At 33.8% G+C, this 17,369-nt stretch overlaps 1 protein-coding gene across 4 annotated transcripts in view; it reads left to right on the top strand.

Moving 5' to 3' along the window:
* Positions 1–16,337, top strand: part of LOC149080675 (uncharacterized) — a 49,484-nt gene extending 33,147 nt beyond the window's left edge. For 3 of the 4 annotated variants that reach the window (XM_089239871.1, XM_089239870.1, XM_089239869.1), the window contains 4 exons: positions 2,760–2,815; positions 5,615–5,748; positions 7,564–7,730; positions 15,803–16,337. In XM_089239871.1, the coding sequence (XP_089095997.1) occupies positions 2,760–2,815; positions 5,615–5,748; positions 7,564–7,702 (329 nt within the window). In that variant the 3' untranslated portion in view covers positions 7,703–7,730; positions 15,803–16,337. The remainder of the gene's footprint in view (positions 1–2,759; positions 2,816–5,614; positions 5,749–7,563; positions 7,731–15,802) is intronic. The other variant, XM_089239868.1, reaches the window with a different exon arrangement.
* The last annotated feature ends 1,032 nt before the right edge of the window (positions 16,338–17,369 follow it).

Below are 17,369 nucleotides of genomic sequence, written 5' to 3'. Positions count from 1 at the left end.
GTAACCAGTAATTGATTACCTGAATATTTTTATATTTTTGCTATATCAAATACAATTTTTTTAATTTCAAAAGAGATGATACTTCAGTATCATTTCTTATTGAAAATTCTTCTCATCATGGAAAATGCATTGTAAGTGATTTAAAATCTGAATGTGTTATAGGGTTAAATATAATTTCATAGCTCTGTATAATCATTTAGCAGTGATTCAAATTAAATTCTTATAACAAAAAAAAAAATAAACAATACACACTTTTGCATACACTCACTGTGTATTTTATTTTAAAAATACAGGGCAGACGAAAAATCCTGGACACATTTTAAAAATGAATAACAAATCAACCCATTGACATAAAAAGATGTTACCCTTTCACTTGTTTAGATGTAGCCCAAGTTATAAAGGTCATTCATATTGAAATGTGAAAGTTTTATGTGACAGAAATTGTCATAAACATTAATTATGCACTGTTTGTGTTGCATTTCATGAGTTATGTAGAATTTTTCGTTTTATATATACAGTCCACTTGTGAGTGAAATTTGAACTCTTTTTTAATTTATTAAAAACAAAAATTCTAGGCCATGATAATTATTTTACTGCAAACCACACCTTTTTATGTCAATTGGTTGATTTTTTATTAATTTTGAAAGTAGGACTTTTCATCCCCTCTGTATAATCAGTAGTAGTATCAAATTGAACTCCACTGAATGCTACTGAATTGTAATGCCTTGCAAGAGTCATATTTTGATTCAGTCTGAAAATGATTTTTCAAGAATACTTGTGCAGTCTTAGACCAATGCATGATAATGAATGCATGAGATTATTTTTTCCTTTACTATCATATTTAAAGTGCAGTACATTTTATCTAAATTGTTGTTTTGGTTGTTAATTGAGATTAGTGATTTCAGATTAAAAAAAAACTATGTTTTTAAAATTTTAAACATGATTTACTTATGATAATTTTGGTATCAAAAACTTAAGGACTTCAGTTCATGTACAGTTATTTTCCAACTTATGCTACTTCTGAGTTGTGTGATTTGGGAGTTACAAGATATTCTTTGAAAAATGTGAATTTCTGAAATTTGAGCCTAATCACAGGATTATTGCTGAGACAGTAGAGTGTATTGAGTGAAAATAAAGTGAGAATTGTTTTATCTCATTAGAAAATCATATGTGATGAAACTACACTGATTTTATAGAGACTACAGTATATAAAGATAAAAACTTTGTCATAGTTTAGTAATGGAATTCCAAGGCTTGCATGGTATCTGCCATTTTTGGAGAGAAGGCTACAATTTCATACTTGAAGTCCAACATAATTGCCAGTCAAAAAAATCAGTTTGATGTGATTCTTTTTCATGATTATGCGCCTGTTCCACAACTCTAAATTTATTTTAACCCATGGGTGAAAGTTGTTTTCTTGCCTCCAAATGCAAGTAGCTTATTTCTTTTGATAGACCTAGGTGTTATCGAAGTATTCAAAGTCATGCCATTTAACCATAGGCGGAGATAGACCTGGAAATCTGGGGGGGGGGGGCATGGTCATTATTCCTGGGTGGGCACGATGATGATGATGTCAATTCATATATACATTAGATCAGTCGACTCCACCTTTGACCCTGGGGGGGGGGGTAATGCCGCCCCCCCCGTATCTCTGCCCATGCATTTAACACATGACTCCATTTGCACAGACTTTAGGGAATACAGCCTTAAAGGGTCACATACCTCTTAACATGGGGAAAAGTTAAAATATCATTCAAAATACTCTTTAACCATTGATTTATTAAAATTTTTCACATATTTTTTGATTAAATGTGTTATCCTATGCTGGCATAAAGTTTTAAATATCTCTAATACTTAATTTTTTAAAAATTAAAAAAAAAAAAACCACGTTAAAAACAGCTTGCACGCATGACAAAATGACATGATATCAATGTAACCATATAATATTAAAATTAAAACGAAGAAAAAAGGTTCACTTTATAAAATGAACTAAAAGATTGCTTCAGATCCATTCATAAATATTTGATTTATAAAAAAAATAAATTTATTAATTTTTTTTTTTAATTTTCGAAAATTTAAATTTCAAATAAGAATTTCAATTCTTTGCAATTTCAATCTTTTAGTTCATTATATGAAATGGATCGTTTTCTTCATTTCAATTTTAATATTGTATGGCTACATTGATGTGATGTCATTTTACCATGCGTGCAAGCTGTTTTTAATGTGTTTTCTTTTAATTTTTAAAAAATTAAGTATTAGAGATATATAAAATTTTATACCAGCATAGGATAACATATTTAATGAAAAATATGTGAAAAAATTCTAATAAATCAATGGTTAAATAGTATTTTGAATGATATTCAAACTTTTCCTCATGTTAAGAAGTATGTGACCCCTTAAGGTCTTAAATAGGATTGCAGTCACAAGGCAAGTTTAATTTTATGAAGCCATAGTAAGAAGGTTGACAAATTTGTATTTTTTCTAAATTTTGATCCCAATCATATCCTAACTTATACGGTTATTGTCTGTCCCACCTATTGCTTAACTTTGAAGTATTACTGTAATTGTACCTAACAAAAGTTAAATTTAAAACAGTTACATTTTTTAAGGTGACCTCAGTAGTTATAAATACATTGTACAAAATGTGGCAGCAATATGAATTCATTTAAAATATGTAGCTTGTGTGAATTAAAGTATATATTCTATAATTCAATTGGTTTTCAAATATAAACATCCTCTGCTTGTTTCTTTTCTTGCAGAAAGTAATCATGCTACCTTAGTCAAGTTTGAGCAAAATTCTGAAACTGCTGACGAGGTATTTAATACATTACCTATGAAAAATTAAAATTTTGTATCTCAATACATATACGGCCCCATGTAAAATGGGAATGAAATACCTAAAATGGGCATGTTATTTTTTTATACTTTTTCGAATTATATGTTTCTATCACCAATGGTTTGATAAAAAGGGTATAAATATATGACTTTACACCCTGTATGTTATATATTTTCATGCAAAATTGCTCCCGACTTACGTGTTTATCGTTTATCTTACCTATCACATAACATTGGGTTATTGCTGTATTTAATTAATAATTTTACAATTGAAGGGCTTGCAGCGAGAAGAGGTTTGCTCCATTTTTGGCACATGAGTTAACACTTTCTTGTTAAAAAAACTTTCCTTCATTTGGTGCAAGGTGAAAGTAACGCCAGCAGTTAGTTCCCATGTTTCTGAATATAAAAAGCTTACACCATCGTAGCATTGGGGCAAGAAAGGGGTAGCTCCCCAAGCTGACTCCCCCTTGGCCCAATACAAAGTACTTTACCTGATGTAAGTAAAGAAAATCTAAGTCTGAAAACATAGTGAGGCAGCAATGGGGAAAAAAAGAGCACAGTAATGAAATCAAGCATATGGATTCCTATGTGCCTGTATATAAGATCAAAAATATTTCCAGAATCGTTAATGCTTACTTCTCGACATATTTTAGAATGCTGTGAACAATCAAATGGAAACAACAAGTAACAAATCATTTTTATAAATTTCTTGCTGAACTTTTTTCATATGCAAATGCTTAACCGAACTGAAAATGATTTGCATTTTAAGTTTTACACTAATTTATCATACATTGTGAGTGCGTGTGGGAAAATGTATTTCAATTATTCTGAATTAGAACATCTTGTATATTTATTTCACTGGAAAATTTAGCAAACTTTATTTGCTCATTAATTTTCCGTGTACTGCCAATATTTCCATACTGAATGTTTGTTTGTTATGCTGGTTTCTTTTGTGTCAAAAATTGTTTCTTAGTTGTGTAAAAAAAGTTATGAAACAAAAAAATATTCATATAAAAAAACAAGCATTTTCCCTGTACACAATGACGAGGCTGACAGGGCTCTGAACTGGACTGTGCCACCCTAATCCATTGGTCCACCCGGCACGACTCACAGCCTCATAATTATGAGATTTGCTTCTATGATTTTCAATGGTGAATATCATAGGTAACTGGTATAAGATGGTAATTGGTAATCATAGGTATCACTGGTAATTTCAGTCAGATAAGGGCTCTAGACATCTACTTTCTGGAGCTCACGATGCTCTTCAGACAATGCTGCAGGGCTCATTTTTAGACTTGGTATTTTTATTTTTATACCTATGAATTTAGTAATAAATATAATTGATTCTTTTGTTGAATGATCAGGCCTAAGTACCGCAGTAAATGATATGGGAAGAGGGTGACCAAAATATATAGGAGTGGAATATTTCCATAATTATTCTTAAAAATAGTGATATTCACCACACTATTTTTTCTTAACTGATATCTGAGTGCTGGTCCTTATAATTTTTAAATTTTTGGGAGTTCTAAACCATAGAGCAGATTCTTTATTTAAAAAATAAATGGTTGTGAGTTTCTGCTTGATAGCTCTCTGCTATATCTATCCACTACGTGTGTGTGTACGCTATGTTCTTTGCTTGTGGCAATATTTTTCCATTTTTTGCTTTCCTCGCCACACTACCATGTTTTCAGCTTAAGCTCCATTTATATGCGCAATATTAGAATTGAATGGGGGGATGGTTACCCAATACTGGAACAAACTAAACAAAAGATTTACAACCACATTCTGAGAGCTTTCCAGCTAGTTAACTTTTCCAGCTAACACTACAGCCAAAATGACAAACAATATATATATACAGTGAAACCCCTGTTAACAGTCACCCCCTCTTTTATGGCCTAATAATAATTTCCCATTGTATAATAAAAATGCTTATTTCAAACCCCTGATTAACAGTCACCCCTCTTTTATGGACAAATTTTTTGTCCTGTTAGTGTTTGTAAAAGAGGTTTTACTGCATGTAATCTGTCTCCAGAACTGTGTGAAAATGATGTGCAAGTTGTTTTTGGAAAAACACTGAGAATGTGCCAATGCTTCACTTGATTTCTACTTCAGATACTTTAAATCAAATTGCAATGCCATGTTTGGTCATCCAAGATCAGACACTTGTCAAGTCTATGACACTTATCACTCTACATGAACTTTGACCAGCTGATGCCAGTGAAAGTGCAATCCCACTGAAAGCCAAATTCGAAGATGCAACTGAAATTGCTCAAAAAATACATTGGGCACAAGATGTGGCTCTACAACCAACTGAAATCAGGCGGAACACAATTAGATGATTCATAGAAACTTATAGAGATCTTGATTACTTTTGAAAAAATTAACCAACTAGCTGAAACAAAAAACCTTCTTGTCCCACAAGATATAAGCTTTTTGAAACTCAATTTAGTACCTTAATGTTTTATTTAGTCCAAATATCAGATTTTAAAAATTTGAATTTTTGTTTGGGGCAATAAGCAGTTAGCTCCAAAATCCAAAACTCCACCCTGCTTTACAGAATAGGTATTTCTGGATGTTATATTGGTGGCAAATCATGCATAGGTGCATGGACTGTAAGTGGAAAAAATATTTTTGACAAAACTTCAAAATTTAAACTTTATTTAATTTCCCAAAAGTGCCAAAAGTGAAGCTAACCCTTTCTTGCTGCTAGCCTTTCAATTGTATATGTTCCATAGGGTACACATATAGTAAAGTGTTTAATATGACTGATTTTTTATAGATTTCATCAGAATCTCAGATTTCAAATATGCCTAAATTGCCATACATAAATGAAACTTCACCTGGTCATGAAGGCAAGGTTTTATGTAGGTTCTGTCGAAAAAAGCTTGGAATATGCACAACTTACAAATGCAGGTATTTAAAATATTTTTGAAAAACTTTTTCGGTTGTCAGTTTTTAGTATTTTTCGTGTTGTTACATTAGATTCCACCAATATTAGACATTGCTTAAGCGTACTCTTTATATCGGTATCATCATTTGAACAATAATGTTGTTACATCGAATTACACCAATATTAAACATCGCATGTCAGAGCTAACGATACATCAATATGTTCAAAATTGTTAAATCTGGATATCGATGTGGGCCTTACATGGTGATTTATTATAAATCGGTACACATAGCCCAGTACTAGCAGGTGGTGTTTTACCTATCGAGTCTGGGGTGACCCACTTCATTTCCCACCCACTGTTGGGAACTCTATTTGGAACACTTCTTTTTTCCACTCCACTGGTTGGAAATTGCAATATGGCGGTATATGACCAGAGTTGGTGTGCTGTAAAGTAGTGGGTATATAAGAACCATAGTTCAACAATACATGGCTTGTTTTCTCCATGTTTAAAATACATTTCACAGTAAAAACAAAAATATCTAGATTTCACCAATTTTTTACAGCATTACAACATCAACACAAGTTGGTTAAAAATAGGAAGTCAATTTTGAAGCAACTGATTCAATGTACACTGGTATAATAGAGTTGTATTACTTGCTGTATCAGTCCAGTGTGCACTCTGCCTTATATTCAGTCTCCTCTCAATTGCTACAGCAATAGTTCTGAACAAGATGACAAATAGAAAATGAATTTGTACCATTTGAATGTGTACCAGTTTGTTTTATTAAAAATACCTTTTGGGTTAGATAAGACAATTGAATGACCGACGTTATTTGAACGCAAAATTGCAAAAGAGCCATGGCTATACACGTTTCGGAACTATATGAAGTTCCTGCATCAGTAGCAGAAACAAAGAAAAAAGAAAAAACATCGAAAAACTCCTTACAGGGAGTTACTCGCTGTTGTAGACAAAATAGTCGAATTCAAAATGAACCGGCAACAAAAGAGTAGAGGAGGCGGAAAAAGAAAAATGGTGGAGCCAATGGCAAACGAGAACATGATAGTGATGCTGATGGAGAAGAATAATTATTGTAGAAACTGTTGCCAGATTTTTGGGAAGGGTGGTGTGCTAGTTAGGTCGTTGACCAACTGGTTTGTGTTTTTGTTGATGTGGAATGATTCAAAGAAGTCCAAGTCAGACGGTGAGGATGGCATTTTTGAATGATTTTGGCAGAAGAGAAGCCAAATTTATGGTCAAAAGTTATTTATTATTATTATCAAAGGTTATGGTCAAAATTATGGTCTCTTGTTGCCGGTTCATTTTGAATTTGACTCTTTTGCCTACAACAGCGAGTAACTCCTGCTATAAGGAGTATTTTTTTGCTACTGATGAAGGAACTTCCTATAGTTCCAAAGCGCGTATAGCCGTGGTTCTTTTGCAATTTTGCGTTCAAATAATGTCGGTCGTTCAATTGTCTTAAGATGACAAATGTAATGTTTATGGTTAAAAATTGAACTGTAATTATGGTAATGAATCAAATTTGTTGACATGTAATACAGAGATTCTTTGAAAACTTAGAATTTGTGATTATTTGTTTTTCCTCTCACAATTGCATGAAATTTTTTACAGTTATTTATAGCCTTCCATTGGTAGTTTTGATAAAGTGAGAGATTTTTTCTGACAGTAAAACCACTACAAAAATTCAGCAGTGATAAATTCTAATATTAATTTTTTTCAAAACATGTTTTAACTTTTTATTGCTTCAGTAACTCAAAAATTATATTTGTAAACATAACATTTGTAAATATAATTAAAAACACATTTTTGTGAATTTTAGATGTGGCTTTGCATTCTGTGCTCGCCATCGTTACCCAGAATCTCACGAATGTGTTTTCGATTACAAAGGAAAAGGACCATCTGCCAAAAATTCTGGTTCATGTCATGCTCAAGGTCCAATAAAATTTCCTAAAATATAAAATGCAATTTCTAGTGAGCTGCAAGAAAGTAAGTGAAATGAATGTAAATTGAATGCTTAATTTGTTGGGTTTTTTAATATCATGTTTATATGCATATCGTTGCTAAAGATATTTTACTGCACTAAAAAGCATATAGTGTAACTTTGGCTTATGAGCATAATTTGTTCCGTGAATGTGCTTGTAATCCAAATCACTTGTATATTAATACAAACGTCCCCATAGGGAATAAGGTAAACTGAGGTAAGTGGAACCACTTTTTTCATTAGTTCAAGTTAGCACCTATGTTGGAGAAGTCGATGAAACTTCTTGAAAATATGGAAGCAGGTTGTTTGAATTATTCTCTTTTTAGGGCTGGTGCTTTAACCACAATTCTTCAGTGTCTCTCCTTTTCAAGATTAATTTTATTGTTTAGTGAATTGTTGGTTCCACTTGCCTCCTTGAGGGGGGGGGGGGCAAGTGAAACTTCACACTGATTGTGCTTTAAAATCATTCATATAACGATGATTCATAAATGAAAGAAGTTTAAACAAAGAAAAAAAATTAATTTAAACCATAAAAAAGCCCAAACATTTTATTATTTTTGTATAAAAGCTAATTTACAACTTTAGTATTCGGAAAACTCACAATGTTAATTAATGACTTTGAAATGTAGAAAAATGACAATATAAAAGTACCCCCTCCCCCCATTAAATATTATCCGACATTATATGAGGCAAATGAGAAGGGGAATACAAAAATGCAGGAGTATGGAGTTAGTGTAAATCAGAGATGCCATTGTTTTACTATAAATGCGTCAAATACCCAGAATTTCAGAAAAAGACTCATAAAAATTTTGTTTCTTTCCTAGAAAAATTCTTTCCTAGTTCTAAGAAGTAAAAAGTAGAGAGAAAAACCTCCCCAACTTTTTTCTTTCTACCGTGAATCATGATTGCACTACCTTGAAAAAGTGGTTTTACCACTTTGTGCACTGTACTGTATTGATATACATGTGGGTTGTTGAAGAATAAGATAAGGGATATCTCTAGTTGCTTCCCTGAATGAGGGGCCGTGTAATTGTCAAATTCTAGAGTTTTTATTCCCCTGCAGATTTTCTCCCTTCCGGTTACATACCGGAAATTACTGTACTTTCACGGCTATCTGCCGGTATTCAAAGACAGCATCTATACGGCCTAAATTCACCTCATTCCCACAATATTGCAAATGTGATTTTTTTTTTAAATTGTAAAGGATTGGAATGGCTGTTCAAATTGTAAAACTTTCCAGAGATCGTGTGAAAAAAACTGAATCTGTAAAAAGGCAATCTGGAAGAGGCTTCTTATAACCCCCCTCAAATTTTACTTTTGGTGTTAATCCGGGTTTGGATCTTTTGAAAAAAACTTCGAGTTGCCACGATGATTACACAGACCTACAACACAAATATGTATGCATTAAATTTCAAATGCGCGCATTGCCAGTTTGGAGGATGGATGCAGGGCCGCAACTGGGAGGGGGGAGGGACAGGTGAGTCTAGTGTCCCGGGCTCTGAACTAGAGGGTGGCACCAAATTCACCCTTTATAACTGCTTCTACATTACATGGGTGTGTCAAAATGTGTGTTTGCCCCGTTTGAGAAAAAGTATCTAGTTGTCGTGCTAGATATAGATGGCACCCCACCTATACTGAACACAAACACACCATATGCTGGGGGCACACACATAAGCACACTGTTAAGTTTCTCCAACACAAATCTGACATAGCTCGCATATTCAGGTGTGAAAATATATGACAGTTAAATGGCAACAGATCAGAGTGGTGGACTATCAGGGAGGGAAAATAAAATCATTTTACTAGGAAAATCAAAGTATGAATAGGGAATCAGAAGATAAGTGTCTGAGAGAGAGAAAATCTAATTTGCTTTAAATTTAATCAAAAGATATTGAGAAAATGCTAAGATTTTTTTAACAAAATGTAAAATCAATCAGAAAGGAATTTATAGATTGATTTATTAGTAAATATATAAATGTGTGCCTCCAACTGTTAAATAAAGTGGATCCTGCTTATAACAATGTTCAAAAAACCATCATAAAAGAGACAATGAAAGTAAATGAACCTTTGGATAGAACATATTTTTAGAAATGAATTACTTGATTCACAGATACCTCTTCTTCTCCTACCCAGAACATGGCCCACCGCTGAGTTTCAATGAAGAAATATAAGCAGGTAATATCAAAGACCTGGGGCATGCTGGAAGAAAATTCATAGAGTTACCAGTGAATTATGGGGGGGGGCATAATTTTTTTTCAAGATAAATTTTTATGAGAGGGACCCACTTTCACTCAAAAAGGACCGAGCAATATTTCTGTGTTAATGCATTGGGTTTCACTTGCCCTAGTACAGTGAAAACGTGGGGAAGGTATAAACCTCTTAAATCCTATTTTACACAAAGAGATATAAGAATTAGATTAAAATATGACAGATATATAAAGTAATTAGAAAGGAAGAAATTGGCCCTGAAATATCGATATAAGGCCAATCACATTTTCAGAAATAGTCAAAATGTACAACAGGTAGTGCCTTGACTACAAATCTAAGTTGTCCATATGGAAGCTCCTTGTCGTATGAGCAGCTATCGTGCCAATTATATATTTACTGAGAAATAGAAGTAAGTATAGAAGAAAAATTTTGCAAGAGATCGTTCCCAGAAGCTAATCGAATTTTATAAATTATATGTGGTTCCACTTACCCCCAATTTCCACTTGCCTCAGTGTACCTTAATGTAAACTCTGAGGATTTATTCCACAATTATTCATTCACATAATAATTACTGACAAAAATGGCATGTAATAGATAACACGATGCAATAATAGTGTAATAAATAATACAATAACGCCATAAAGTAAACATACAATACAATAGTTTTACAAATTTACCTATTCTAAATGATGAGAGAGAGAGGAGGGCTATCATTTAGGATGATTTATGGACTCACTGATATCTGCTGGCTCCCAGCAATCATTTTCTTTTTGTTTGACTTCAGAAAAGGAACCATTCCAATGATGCTTGCTTTTACTTCCTTTCTGGAGTTTTTTGCAGAAATACTAAAATATATCGTTGTTGGACAGATTCATTGTACACACAGCTACAGCTTTATTTGGGTGGTTCTTTTTACAAAATTTTGTTTGACTTCCCACATTTTATACATTTCTCTAATTTCATTTGAACCAAAGAGATTTCTCCTGATTTCTTTCTTCATCGTCATCAGACTAGATCATGTCCATAAGCTCCTGATGTTGTGCACAATAGAGATCCATTAGTTTGTCTGTGGTCAACTTCTGGCCACGTTCCTCCACTAGTTTCTGAATGTCAGCCTTATTCACCTCTAATCCCATGGTCTTCCCTAAGGACACAATCTCTTCGACAAATAGTGTCTTCTGTTCTTCAGCTAGCCCCCTCAAAGCCATGTTCAATAATACAATCAGCCCACAGTTTCCTTCAAGAAGAATTGGGGGTTCAATTGGTGACCTCATCCTAGGCCTTATTGATGATCTTGAGGCAGTGCACAATATAGAAATGGATTTTCCAAAACTCATGGGAATTGGAGGGTTCTTTGTTTGCTGAAGATTATGTGCAGTAGGCATGTGGATTAAAGCAAAGAAACATCTGATCAGTTGTGGTCATGTAATTGAAGCACATTTTATTTATTTTTTTGTAATGTGGATCATTACTCGTTTATCGAGACAAAATTTTTGCTCATATATTGAAACACTCGAAAACCAAAGTTCCATTGTATACAAATGAAACATATTTGTATGAGAAAAACAACAAGTGTGAGAAAAATAATCTTTTATATATATACAGCTGATTCATTAATTAATTATAATAAATCCCTATGTTAGAAAAAAGCAAATGCTGGTCAGCGTGTTTGATTGATAGCCTTCGCTAACTTTCTATTGGTACATAAATTCTATTATCTGAAACAAAAGGTAACGGCAGAATTACTGAGAGAAATTTACTATGCATGGTTTTATTCAATTGTCAGTTGGGGGGTATCATCATCTGGGGAGGCGATTACAGGACAAATCTACAACCTATTTGTTCTATTCAAAACAGATGCTTCAAAACTATTTACAGTGCTCGCTCTGAAATCTCAATTCATAGAAATTTAAATCTATTTTCCATAAGACATAACGCCATCTACCGAATCATACTCTACATATATCGTAATAAATCAATATGCACTCAAAGAGAGTCCATATCACTGAGAAGACCAAACAAAATTTACTGCATACCCTCATTTAGAAAAGAAATATTTCACAAAAATTTTTACTACCTTGCTCCTAAACTATTTAATGCTTTACCATTGGTAATACAGAATTTATCTAGGTTTGCATCATTTAAAAAATCACTTTTTGAATTTCTAATAGCAATAGACGATATTGATGTATATTTTCAATTATAGAAGCGAATTATATTATTATCAATATGCCTGTAGTTGACTCATACCATTTTTTATTGTACCAAATGCTACTGTTTTGTGAACAAGTATTTTAAATATTAATTGTTACAAAAGTTTATCCAAAAGGATTCTACTATTTAACTTCATTTTTTATTATAACTCCTGTGTTATATATATATATATAATATATAACACAGTATATATATATCTATATATATATATATATATATATACACACTGAAGAGCCAAAAAAACTGGTACACCTGCCTAATATCGTGTAGGGCCCCCGCGAGCCCGCAGAAGTGCCGCAACACGACGTGGCATGGACTCAACTAATGTCTGAAGTAGTGCTGGAGGTAATTGACACCATGAATCCTGCAGGGCTCTCCATAAATCCGTCGGAGTAAGAGGGGGTGAAGATCTCTTCTGAACAGCACGTTGCAAGGCATCCCAGATGTGTTCAATAATGTTCATGTCTGGGGATTTAGGTGGCCAGCGGAAGTGTCTAAAATCAGAAGAGTGTTCCTGGAGATACTTTGTAGCAATTGTGGACGTGTGGGGTGTCGCATTGTCCTGCTGAAATTGTCCAAGTCCGTCAGAATGCACAATGGACATGAATGGGTGCAGGTGATCAGACAGGATGCTTACGTACCTGTCACCTGCCAGAGTCGTATCTAGACGTATCAGGGGTCCCATATCACGCCAACTGCACACGCCCCATACCATCACAGAGCCTCCACCAGCATGAACAGTCCCCTGTTGACATGTAGGGTCCATGGATTCATGAGGTTCTCTCCATACCCGTACACGTCCATCAGCTCGAAGCAATTGGAACCGAGACTCATCAGACCAGGCAACGTGTTTCCAGTCCTCAACAGTCCAATGTCTGTGTTGTCGGGCTCAGGCGAAGCGTAAAGCTTTGTGTCGTGCAGTCATCAAGGGTACACGAGTGGGCCTTCGGCTCCGAAAGCCCATATCGATGATTTTTCATTGAATGGTTCGCACGCTGACACTTTTTGATGGCCCAGCATTGAAATCTGCAGCAATTTGCGGAAGGGTTGCACGTCTGTCACGTTTAGTGATTCTCGTCAGTCGTCGTTGGTCCCGTTCTCGCATGATCTTTTTCCGGCCGCAGCGATGTCGTAGATTTAATTTTTTACCGGATTCCCGATATTCACGGTACACTCATGAAATGGTCGTACGTGAAAATCCAAATTTCATCGCTACCTCGGAGATGCTATGTCCCATCTCTCGTGCGCCGACTATAACACCACATTCAAACTCACTTAAATCTCAATAACCTGCCATTGTAGCAGCAGTAACCGATCTAACAACTATGCCAGACACTTGTTGTGTTATATAGGCGTTGCCGACTGCAGCGCCATACTCTGATTGGTTCCATACACATTCCTGTACTAGTTTTTTTGGCTCTTCAGTTTGTATAGTTTTTGATTAATTGTTTTGTACAGGCTTAGGCCTCTAGACGACAAACATTTAAATTTGACTGTTTTATGTGTTATTTAACTTTGGAACCAAATAAATAAATTTGAAGTGAATTGAAATTGAAGGCTATCAACCAAACACAAGAAGGAATAAGGGATGAAATAGAGAAACCACAGTAGAAAAGTTCACAATATTCTTTGCACTTGTAATGTACTGTTCCCAGAGATGCTGAAAGAAAGAAAACATTGTGGGAACTGAAAGTTGCCTGTTGTCCCATATATATATATGGGACGCAAGCCCTTATGCAGTAGAGGGAGTGCTGTTCCAGACTCTGCCACGAATCTGGGCTGGAAGAGATCTCGGCAACGGGATAAGTCCAGTGGCAAAGTTCTGGCGTTCATTCATTCAGTAGAGGGAGTGGTGCATTGATTGTACATTCATTGATTATTAGTGGGGGCCCTAAGCCCTCTCATGAAATTCATGGGGGGGGGGCTCAAATAACCTCACCCCCCCCCCCCAGGTTCCTGTGACTGTTTCCAAATATAACTGTGTGTGGCATTTTTAAATTTCATTATGGACTTTACCCATGTATATAAAAACATAAGCGAGTAATTGATTTAGTTTTGGTTCTTTTTAACTGAATGTGTTGGTCTAGTCTGGGTTGTGGAATTTGTTATGAATATGGTTGAGCTTGGGGTTACCGGATTCCAGAACTCCAAATTGAGGACTGATGCTTGTGCTGCCTTAACAACTTATTTATCTTTGTTCACAACAGATGGCGCCACTATACTTAGATCCTAGCATAGTGGCATAATGTTAGTGGATTCTGAAACTTAGAAATGAGGACACATGCATGTGTCCTCTTGACAATGTATGCCACTTACATATTTTTACAACAGATAAGGCCTCTGTACCAACAAAGTACAACGATTGTTTTCCCTACCAAAACTGAGATGCATCCAATATGTAGGCGTACAGTATTTTTTTTTGGGGGGGGGGCAGAATACTTTTAATGGAGGGTAAGTACAGCCGTGGGACTCCTCAAAGGGTGTAAATATGTGTGGAAAATCCAAATAAACACACACTGATAAACAGATTTTTGTTTCACGCTACAAGTTTTTTTTTTTCAAATTAAAAAAGGGAAATAATTTTGGAGCCATAAAAATATAAGGAAAAAAAGGGTAAAATTTCAAAACCAATGAAGATGCTTAAAATGACACAGAAAATTAGAACATGCCCTGTTAAATGAAGACATCTTGTAACCCTTGGTTAGCTTAAGTTTTATTTAGAAGTAAAGTAGAACCTTGTTTATCCGAACATCAATTTTCCGAACAACTCTGTCAATTGAACACCTTTTCCACCTAACTCATTTTCAGTTTTCTATAGTCAGTGATGCTCAACAAACAGTTGGTATTTTCTTGGAAATTGAATCCTCTTTTCTTTCCACACGATAGCTCTATTGTAGAATAATTCACTTCCAAACAATTGTACATACCGTACCTGTAGGGAGCAGATCCGGGTACAGTGTATGTAGTTACAAGCGATTAAGAAGCAAACAAATGTGTGAATATAGGAGCAGATTTAGCTGTCATATTTTTTTTCATCTGACAAATTAATCTTAAATTCAATTTATTTATTCACTTCATTGAATTAGTTTCGAAATCGATTTTCCGAACATCCTTTGGTCCCGATGTGTTCGGATAATTGAGGTCCTGCTGTAGTTATTTCACATGGGTACATAAATAGCTTTGTTGTAGAAAAAAATTAGGAAGAAAATAGCTTTTCTAAGGTTCAGATTTTTCAAATTTCTCGGTGTGTCAAATATTTATATGACAAATGTTCTACAGATGACAAATCATCAATTACATACACACATCTCACAGTGGGAAAGTTTAGTATTTTTGTGTATGAATGCTTCCAATGCATTGCTAATCTGATTTCTAGTGGTTTAAAATTTCAGTAAACCTTAATAGAAAAATAAATCAAAAGTGAATGTTGATACAGGCTGAATGTGAGGTCAGCACATCCAATTTATATAAAGCAAGTAGCAGCATAATTAGAGCTGTGATGCACATGCAAATGGATTAATATTCTGGAAAAAGCCCACATTCACTAATTTATGTATTTTTATTTATTTTTTTTATTTTTTTGTATTATATTTTTTTAATTTATACCTTCAAAAAATTTTTGAATGCATATGTTTCTTTTTTTAATTTTTTTCAGCTTTATAAATGCTGTTGGTTCTGAAAAGTCAATATGGTTTTTCAAAAGAGACATATTTTTGTAAGATCGAATTTTGCATTGAAGTCACATATATTTTTTCTGCTTGACATGAGTTTTTAAGAAAAAAAGAAATTGAAATGGTAATAATGTAAAACTATTTTTAAAACTTTAAAAAACTTGCAATTTTTTTTTTTTTTTTTTTTTGGAGTTTTACCCTCATTTTATTTCACTGGTGCTAAAATGCTAGGCATTACTGACATTTTATCTTACATATCAGGAAAATCAAATTTGTGTTTATGCAGTGTAGATTTAGACTCATCAGTATGATTTATTATTTTTGAATGAAATATTCTGAATATAGTGTAGTCATATGCACACTGAATGTTCTGGTGGTTATGTTTGTCTTTAGAGATTTATATTTATCTGTTCAAGCTGTGTATGAAATTTAAGTGATCTAATCACTTAAAAAAGTCTTCCATTATGTGATGTGCAATATTGTAAAGTTCAGAGACTGTATTAAAATTTAAAAGTCAAATGATTGGTTGTGTATTTTTTTTTCTGTATGCTCAATGAATTCAAATAAATGTATGGTTTTTCAGGAAATTGTTAATGATGTCAGACATGAAAATTCCCTGTAGTTCATCATTTCTAACATGTTCTAAACCAGAGGTCTTCTACCCTTTTCCAGTCACGAGCACTGCCTGTACCATCATCAAAAGGAGAGCATCCTTACAGCAATTTTAACATACAAATGCATTAAATGATTATGATTTCAATCTTTGAATGCAATTACTCCAAGGTGTTCAGTTGGAATGTTAATCAAGTGTTCGCGAGCATGAAATGTAACCCAAGCATCTAGCACTCTGGGTACTTCAGGTAGCACCAGGTTGAAGATGTCTGTTCTAAACATTTATGCTATACTATAAAAGGAACTCAGATCATAAAAATAACACTCAAAGGGAATTTGGTACTAAAAATTTACATGCTCTCTTTTCTCTTGGTCTTAAAAAAAATAATTTGACTTTAATTTTTTTTATGATCATTTATGTAACTACTACTTCAGGTACAGGGGGTAAGAAAATTAATTTAATGATCTTGTCATCAAACCAAAGATTATCATGGCGAATAAAAAGTAATGTAGGCTGGTCTATGTTTGTATTTTCTGACTTGTCACAGTGATAGAACCAAAAAAAAGAAAATTGACTCATCAGGTGTTGCCAGAATGTTGAAGATTTTCTGTAAATCTTATTATTCACTGAAAAACAGCTTCATAATGCAGCATTTGCCCATAAATTTTGTCAGACGTACCAAAGTACAGGATGGACAATTACATCTGGTCAGTTTTACTTAATACTAGGGCTGGAAATCAAATACATTTTTAACTGGCTAGTTAAAAAAATTTAATCTTGACTGATTAATTAAATTTTAATCAAATAAAAATGGCCATCCCAAATTTTTTTATGAAAAATGTCCTTTTTTCCCCCATATTTTCAATGGAGCCTACTTGAATTTTTATCAAAATGAAGAATTAAAATTATTTTCCAACTTTCATGATATATTCATTTCA

Source organism: Pholcus phalangioides, unplaced genomic scaffold, assembly GCF_987345545.1.
Source record: "Pholcus phalangioides strain wild (caught in Gottingen) unplaced genomic scaffold, Ppha-v1.0 ptg000011l_1, whole genome shotgun sequence".
Classification (NCBI taxonomy): domain Eukaryota; kingdom Metazoa; phylum Arthropoda; class Arachnida; order Araneae; family Pholcidae; genus Pholcus; species Pholcus phalangioides.
Note: the sequence above shows the minus strand (reverse complement) of the source record. Positions and strands in the feature narration are given on the sequence as shown.